Raw genomic sequence first — 8,270 nt, forward strand, 5'->3', positions numbered from 1 at the left:
TGTCTTGTGGGTGTTCATGAAATGTAATGCTGAGCAATAATCCAGATCATCGCCCACGCTGATTCTGCCTCTGACCTGGAAGTGGGAATCTTCCATTTTCTGGATGGTTCTGGAGGCAGATGAGGGAGCTTCTTTGCCCCGTCCACCCAACACTTGTCCTCAAAGAGCAACCGCTACGTCTCTCACCTGGAGGGTGCAGAGGGAGCCGGAGAAATGCCGGGTGATACCTTTTAGTCTTGGGAAGTGAGGATGCCATACAGCACAATTTGGATTCTGCTGGTCCTAAAAGAGGATGGGATGTTGTGATCGGAACCTCTGACCTACTGCCATATCAGTCAGAAGCACCAGTGACACCTGGACTGGCAATTGGCATCTGAATTTGGGAAAAGTCTTGTAGGACTCAGCCCTTAACCTGTGGGGTCTAACATGATCCTTGGGAAGAATTCACTTACATTGTACAATACGCAGCTGGTATCACAGAGAATGGCTTGATGTGGGGGAAAAGCCCACACCGGAATCTGGAGCAGACCTGGGGGCTCTGAAACAATCTTTGCTATTCCTTATTTCCAGAAATCTCTCATGCACACATTTTCTCTCTTTTTAAACATTTATTCGTTTCAGAGGTAGAATTTAGTGATGCATCAGTTGCATCTAACACCCAGTGGTCATTACATCAAGTGCCCTCCTTAATACTCGTCACCCAGTTACCCCATCCGCCCACCCCACCTCCCCTCCAGCCACCCTGTTTGTTGCCTACAGCTAAGAGTTTCTTATGGTTTCCCTCCCTCTCAATTTTCATCTTATTTTTCCTTCCCTTCCCCTATGTTCATCTGTTTTGCTTCTTAAATTCCACCAATAACTGAAACCATATGATAATTGACTCTCTGCTTGACTTATTTCACTTAGCATAATCTCCTCCAGTCCCATCCATGTGGATGTAAAAGTTGGGTATTCATCCTTTCTGATGGCTGAGTAATATTCCATTGTATATACGGACCACATCTTCTTTATCCATTCATCTGTTGAAGGGCATCTCGTTTCTTTCCACAGTTTGGCTATTGCGGACATTGCTGCTATGAACATTGGGGTGCAACTCACGCACACGTTTTCAAACTGATGGCTACTACGACTTGCTTATTCTGTATGAGTGGAAATTTTGACGCTTTTGTGTTTTCCCCAAATAGTGATGCGACAAACATTTCTCCAAACCAAACCAAGCCAAATCAGGAACGGCTTTATTTCCATGTTGGGTTATTTTAATAGTACATATTTTGAAAAAAGGAATTCCAAAAGGTTATGAAAAATCTGGAGGTCCTTATTTTTGCTGTATTTGCAAAATCCAGTTTTGGGGAGTCTGTTAACTTAATAAGAAAAGTCCTACTATTTCTTAGTAACTGGTCAGTGTGGTTTTTTCCCCCCACATCTATGTTCTGAACAAAAGATTCAAAGCAGCCGTGTCTTGATTTCAAAAAGGAAAGAAAATTCTGTTATTATAGAAACCTAATAGAAGAAAAGAATCTACACATCTGTGTAATAGCAGGCAACAAATGAGAATTAGGCAAAGTAACATCCTATCAGGCACGTACAACATCGAGCCTCATCAGCTGGGGGTGCCCGCTGGAGACAGCCAGGCTGGAGTCCCGACCGAGGCCTCGACAGGGCATCCTCCCCATCAGGTGAGACTTGCAACGGACCGGCCCCATAAGGGCCCTATTTATAGGGCAAATGACGGGGTCTGAAGTCAAACATCTGTTCGCCTAGGAGGAGCGAGCTGCATTTCCATGTTTTCATGTTTCTGATGGGGTTTTGTAAGTGAGGGTCGGTGGGGTGAGGTCCGGAGCTGACAACCAAGAAAGAATTCTTGAGATATCTGTGGTGCAAAATGGTGGTTTTCTTAAAGCACAGGGACAGGACCCGTGGGCAGAAAGAGCTTGCTGCCCCAGGGGCGTTATAATTGGCTGATTATACACTTGGCAGTTGGGGGAGGTAAGGAAGGGGAGGTTTCAAAAGGATTTTTGTATGTTAAAGAAGACTCACAGGATCCCGGAGGCCTTGCCATTGTCAAGCTAAGGTTGTTTTTCCGTCTAGCAAGGCATTAACGGTGAGATAGTGGGGAGCTTCCTGGAGGAACATTACACTCACTGCTTCAAGGATCTGTCGATGGGCTGCAGGTTGTAGGGACATTTAACTGTATCTACATTTCCTCTGGAAGCTAGACCATTGATAGAAATGCTTTGTTCTTGTAAATTGCTAAGACTTTTGTAAACAGGGCGCCTGGGTGGCTCAGGCGGTTAAGCGTCTGCCTTCGGCTCAGGTCATGATCCCGGGGTCCTGGGATCGAGTCCCACATCGGGCTCCCTGCTCCTTGGGAGCCTGCTTCTCCCTCTACTTCTCTCTCTCTGTCTCTCATGAATAAATAAAATCTTAAAAAAAAAAAAAAGACTTTTGTAAACAGAGGGAGACCCCATGTCTTGCAGGATTGTGATCTCTGTAAGTTACTATTTGTTTTTCCTTTAAGGCAGCCGGGAGTGTCTTGAGGAATGTCACATATATCCCATGGTGGGGGGATTTGTGGGGTGTCACGTTCTGCCTGTCCTCAGCTAGCCTCCTGCTCCCTCATTTCTGTATTTTCAAGGAGCCTGGGCTAGGTGTGACTGCCTCCCCTCCCGATTCCATCCTGGGGGGCAAGCTCAGCCTGGAGCAGAAGGGAATGTGAGAAAAGGTTTACAGCTCTTGGCGTCCAGAGCAGAAGGGCCAGTTCTGACCTGGAGGCCAGATGATATATTTTAAATAACCAGGCTCCCAAGGTTATTCACACAGTCTCACAAACAACACTTAGCCGGACCGTGTGTGTGCAGGTCCCGGTGGCCGGTTCTGAGGGACACATCACAGAAACATCTAGCCATATAGAACAATCTATTCAGCAATTGCTATTTTCTGTGAACTGACAAATCCTATGGGGGGGGGGGTGCTATTTCTCCAGTAAATTTTCCTGTACCAAATTTTATGAACTCTTTGTATATTTGTGGCTCAAACTTTGCGAGTTGGGCTACTTACCTTTATTGTTGATTATTGCTCGACTCACTGAGTATCTTGGAATTTGCTGACCTCCTTCCTCCCTTCCTCTCTCTCTTGCTCTCTTAACTTTTCTCTCCCGAGTTAACTTACCCAACGGATCAGGTATGCTGGGCTTGACGCCCCTTCCTGACCATTACTCCACAGAACGTTAGTTTACTAGTTACACTGCCCATTTACTGCATTCTCAGGTCTGTGCCAAAATTTTAAAAACACAAGAAACCGGAGGCAATGTAACTCAGAAGATTTTGCATTCGTCTCGAGTAACACGCTAATTTTTTAAAATTTAAAAAGTATGTAGTGCTAAATCTCAGTGATTTTTTGTTTCAACTGCGCGCTTGGTTGTCTTCAAAATAACAGAACAGATTGCTCCTCCCGCCCCCCCCCCCCCCCCAGGATTGGGAAGAAAAGCCCTGGGGCCCGTGGCTCTGGGTCTCACGGTTCACCTTCAGTCCGCCGCCCCCGGGTTCCTCCAGTCGGAGGTGCGCGGGGCGGCGGACTGGAGGCCTGTCCCCGGGGGACAGGTCGGGGGCGGGGCGAGCGGGGCGGTTCAGGCAGGGAGGTGCGTGCCGGGCGCGGGCTCGCGGGGAGGGCCCCCGAGGGCCGTTTGCAGCCCCGCCCCAACCCCGCGGGGGCGGGCGCTCCTCAGCTCAGGTCCTAGCAGCTTACAAAAGACCTTTAGATGGAGTCTTCGTATAATAGTAAAACAGTTTCCCTCTCGTCCACAGAGTCATTTACGGGGCAAGTGACAATCCTGGTAAGATTGCAGGGTGCGAGGCTGTGGGCCGGCCGGCGGACGGCAGTGTGCGGGGCACCGCTGCCAGGACCTTTCGAGGCGAGCTTCCCGGCCAGGACCCGGGAAGGGTGGCGCGTGCGCACCCCTGCCAGGACCTTGTGCGGGCAGCGCCGCTGCCAGGATCCAAGAGCGTGAAGCACACCTCTGCCAGGACCCTGCGTGGAGCGCACCGCTGCCAGGACCCTGCGTGGGGCGCCCCGCCGTCCCCGCCCCGCGCGTCCCCGTCGCCATCCTTGTCCCCGGCCTCGGCTCTCCGGCCATCCCCGCTGTCCTCCGCGTCTCGCGCCCGCCTCGCCCGCACGCCCTGGTCACCGTCCCTGCGCCGCGTCCTCGGCCTCGCCCGCCCTCCGGCCGCGCCCTCCCCGAGGGCCCCTGCCGCCGCCGCCCTGGCGCTCCCCGCGGGCCCCGCCGAGGCCGCCTGCGCCCTGTGCCAGCGCGCGCCCCGAGAGCCGGTGCGCGCCGACTGCGGCCACCGCTTCTGCCGGGCGTGCGTGGTGCGCTTCTGGGCCGAGGAGGACGGGCCCTTCCCGTGCCCCGAGTGCGCCGACGACTGCTGGCAGCGCGCCGTGGAGCCCGGCCGCCCGCCGCTCAGCCGCCGCCTGCTGGCGCTCGAGGAGGCGGCCGCGGCGCCCGCGCGCGACGGCCCGGCCTCCGAGGCGGCGCTGCAGTTGCTCTGCCGCGCCGACGGGGGCCCGCTGTGCGCCGCCTGCCGCATGGCCGCGGGGCCCGAGCCGCCCGAGTGGGAGCCGCGCTGGAGGAAGGCGCTGCGCGGCAAGGTGCGCGCGGGCGGCGACCTGTGCGCGGCCCGTCCCCATCCCCAACCCGGGTCCCCGCCCCCGAACGGTGCCTTCTTCCCCCCCCCTCCCCCGCCCCCAGACGGTGCCCTGTCTCCCTCATGCGCCCTCAGCCTGTGTCCTGTCCCCCATCCCCAAACCCGGCCCCCGCCCCTGGACATGGTGCCCAGTCCTCCATTCCCCCCCACCCCCACTCTCTGACGGTGCCCTGTCCTCTTTCCAACCCGGTCCCCTTCCCCGGATCATGCCTTGTTGCCCCTCACCCATCCCTAGACTGTGCTCTGTCTTTCCTTCTCATTTGGCACACGGTGCCCTGTGCCCCACCTCCCCATCCCCTGGACAGTGCCCTCTTCCCTTATCGCCGGCCCCCATCCCTGGGCCGTATCCTTTCCCTCCACCTCCCACACTCATCCCCATATTACATCTTCGGACTGTTGTACCCCTCCCCCCATCTGAAGACAGGGTCCATCTGCCGACCCCGCCCCCATACCGCGCCCCCAGCACCTCATTGCCCTGCCTCTGGGCGTGACGTCACCCGGCAGTAGCCCCACCCCCGCTGGCTCTAACCCCCAATATCCTGCCTGGTGGACCAGGCAATGAGCCTGGCCGTCAGCTGCTGAGGTCCAGTGCGTCCCCCTCCCTTCCCCCAGACCGCCTTCCCACTCCCTCTCCGCGACCCCACCCGCTCGACATGGAAACCTTCGCTGTGCTGTGGACCCTGGGTAGACACCCGCTATTGCAGACGCTGGTTGTAGCTGGGGCCTGGGGACCCCCCATGGAGGTGGGGTCACAGAGGGAGTAAAGACAGCCAGGACCTCCTTCAGGGCAGAGACAATGTGTGTGGTCCCACCGCCCTAGGGAAGACCGGGGAGGGAAGCATTCTGTCAGGTGGTGGGTCCTGGGTCCCCATGGGCACTGGGGGTGGCTGGACGGGAGCTGGAGTCTGCTCCTGCTGGGGGACCCTAGGTCTAGGGTCATTGCACCCTTGAGAGGCCACTCAGCATCGCTCCCTTGGCGACATAACAGTAGGGACCCCAGAGCCTGGTCTTTGTCCAGTTGCCTGGTTGTAGTCTTAGCAGGTGTTTCCTATCAGAGTTCCTTCTGGAGAGAGCTTCCTGGGGTAGCTGAGACCCCCTCTGGTGCCTTTGGTCGGCTTGTGCAGAACTGACAGGCCACGGTCACACCCTGAGTCTGCCCCCGACTGGGCGAGGGGACCCTGGAGCTTCTGACCTTACGCCCACCAGTAACCAGCGTGTCTTCCCAGGAGAACAAGGGGTCTGTGGAGATCATGAGAAAAGACCTGAACGATGCCCGGGATCTGCACGGCCAGGCCGAGTCCGCTGCGGCAGTGTGGAAGGCAAGTGGCGGCAGGCCTGCGGTCGGCCCGAGGAGGGGACCCTGACCCCATTTGGCAGGGATGCAGCTGAGTGCCGTGCACCGAGCAGCAGACCCTTCTCCCCGAGGTGGGCAGCGGTGGGGGCGGGAGGCCCCAGGGTGTATCCTGGGGACACAGGTGTCCCTCCCCGCCGTCTGCCTCCCTGCCCTGCAGGGACACGTGATGGACCGCAGGAAGAAAGCCCTGACCGACTACAAGAAGCTCAGGGCGTTCTTTGCCGAGGAGGAGGAGCGTTTTCTGCAGGAGGCGGATAAAGAGGAGGGGTCCCCGGAGGATGAGGACGCTGACCCGGCTGAGCGCTTTGGGTCCCTGCTGCAGGCTGTGTCAGAGCTGGAGAGGAGGCACCGCAATCTGGGCCTCAGCATGCTGCTCCAGGTGAGCACTCCGTTGTGTCCAGACCCCAGGGCAGGGTGCCGGGCAGCCCGGGGGGATGGAGGGCTTCAGACCAGCCGCCTGACTGGCCTCCACACAGCCCCTCATCTGGAGATCTGGAGATCTGGCAGCCCCTGTCCTCCCCTCCCGAGGTCCCCAGGGTGCCATTCTGATTCTGGAAAGGCTGAGTAATCTGCTCCAAGGGGGTGGAGTGGATGTGATAAGCTCTGGCCTGGGCGAGATATGTGGGGCTGGTGGGGGCTGGTGGGGGCTGGTGGGGGCTGGTGGGAGCTGGTGGGGCTGGTGGGCTGTGGGGGCTGCTGGGGCTGTGGGGGCTGCTGGGGGCTGGGTCCAGCACGGCAGCTGCCTCTCTCCTTCCCCACCCCTCCCCCTGCCCCTGCAGTGATGTCCTGCCCCCTGAGCCGGCTCCAGGCCCAAGAAGCTCCATCCACCCTGGCCTGGCCCCCAGCAGCTCCTCCATGGCCGCCTTCTGGACACACAGCATCCTTCAGCCACGAGGGTGTGCACCTAGGTGCACACGCAGGACGCATGCCACAGGTGCCCACCTTGGGTTGCTCGAGACAGTGTCCCTGTTCCCTTATCCTCTGGGTGTGGATGTTCCCCAGGCTGTACACGTTTCACCGTAGAGACCTGCAGCAGGGGTAGCAACCCCAGGGTATCACGACTCTTCATAAAGCTCTTGTCGTTGCCACCGAGTCTTACTGGCCTGGCGTCTCTGGGGCCGTGGTTGTCCCTGGGCAGCCTGGACCGTCCAGACTAGCCCTCACCCCATGGAAATGCCACTCGGGCTGGTCCGCTGGACACGCAGACCCCCGCGTACGCGTCGGGCATGCGCACTAAGAGTACGTTTGGGGTGTACGCGGAGGGAGAGGGACGCTCCGGGCATCTGGGTGGGGAGGGCGGCAGGCGGGTCAGACCTGTCTCTGGCTTGCGCCCGCACACAGCCTGCACCTACAGCTTCAGCTGTGTCTTCGGGGTCTTTGTGGGGTCCGTGTCCTCGAAGCTCCGTCACCCCTCTGTCGCCCGGTGTGTCTGCTCAGCTGTGCTGCTTTCTCTCTGCACCGTCTTCCCCTCTGGTGCCGTGGCTTTCCGCAGGGACCTGCCTTATCCTCAGCCTCCGTCCACCCCCTCCCACCTGCCCGCCCTTGGCTGACCTGGGTGTGTTTCCTGGGGAGACCAGAGGGACTGTGCGGGGCACGGGTCCCCCCCAGGCCTGGACGCCGAGTTTCCTCTCGCTCTGCTCCTTGCTCCCTTTGCTTCACACTCCCTGCGATAGACAAGTGTACCGAGACCACGACTTGCGGTCACCTCATGGTGTAAATTTGTGCAAGCGAGGGCACAGAAAGCAGTGGGGATGAGCGCCCCGCGATGTTGACGCAGGGGGCCGCTAAGGACGCTCGAGGCTGGGAGTCGGACCACATCGTGCGGACTTAAGATCAACGGTGCATTTCCAGACGAGTTCTCCCAGCACCGTTTCTGTGAGTTGGGGGTGGCGTGCCTGGCGCGTGGCCGGCGCTCCGGCGCCCCGCACAGAGGGCTTGCTTCAGCCGCTTTGCCTGGCGTTCCTCCTCCTGTCTCCGTTGCAGCCCAGCCAGTCTCCAGGGAGGCCCTGTGTCCAGGCTGCAGCATTAAGGGGCTTCCCGTAGATGGACTTATCCTGATGGGCCCCACGCCTCCACCGAGTGACATGGGGGAGACTTGCTTAGGCCGAGGCCAGCCACAGTCCTGCCTCCTCCCTGGGGACCCGTTCTCTGTGGGCAGACCGTGTGACCATGGCCACGTAACCCTGATAAGTAGTCCTGAGCCCTCCGAGTCG

General features: G+C 58.3%; 1 protein-coding gene across 1 annotated transcript; it reads left to right on the forward strand.

Annotated features, from left to right (window-relative positions):
- The first annotated feature begins 2,466 nt into the window (after positions 1-2,466).
- Positions 2,467-7,149, forward strand: RNF187 (ring finger protein 187). Its single transcript, XM_035029913.1, has 6 exons — positions 2,467-2,490; positions 3,472-3,557; positions 3,804-4,647; positions 5,930-6,022; positions 6,215-6,436; positions 6,837-7,149. The coding sequence occupies exons 1-6, from the start codon at positions 2,467-2,469 to the stop codon at positions 6,837-6,839; spliced, it is 1,272 nt and encodes a 423-aa protein (XP_034885804.1). The 3' UTR covers positions 6,840-7,149.
- Positions 7,150-8,270: the final 1,121 nt, after the last annotated feature.

This window comes from Mirounga leonina, unplaced genomic scaffold (genome assembly GCF_011800145.1).
Source record: "Mirounga leonina isolate KUSES-001 unplaced genomic scaffold, KU_Mleo_1.0 Mir_347, whole genome shotgun sequence".
Taxonomy (NCBI): Eukaryota; Metazoa; Chordata; class Mammalia; order Carnivora; family Phocidae; genus Mirounga; species Mirounga leonina.

Excerpts from the sequence above, each read along its gene's own strand:
- RNF187 (XM_035029913.1), top strand. The coding sequence starts at position 2,467 with ATGTCTTGCAGGATTGTGATCTCT. Across the intron at positions 4,648-5,929 it reads GGAAGGCGCTGCGCGGCAAG|GAGAACAAGGGGTCTGTGGA; the intron begins GTGCGCGCGGGC and ends GTGTCTTCCCAG. Across the intron at positions 6,023-6,214 it reads CCGCTGCGGCAGTGTGGAAG|GGACACGTGATGGACCGCAG; the intron begins GCAAGTGGCGGC and ends CCTGCCCTGCAG.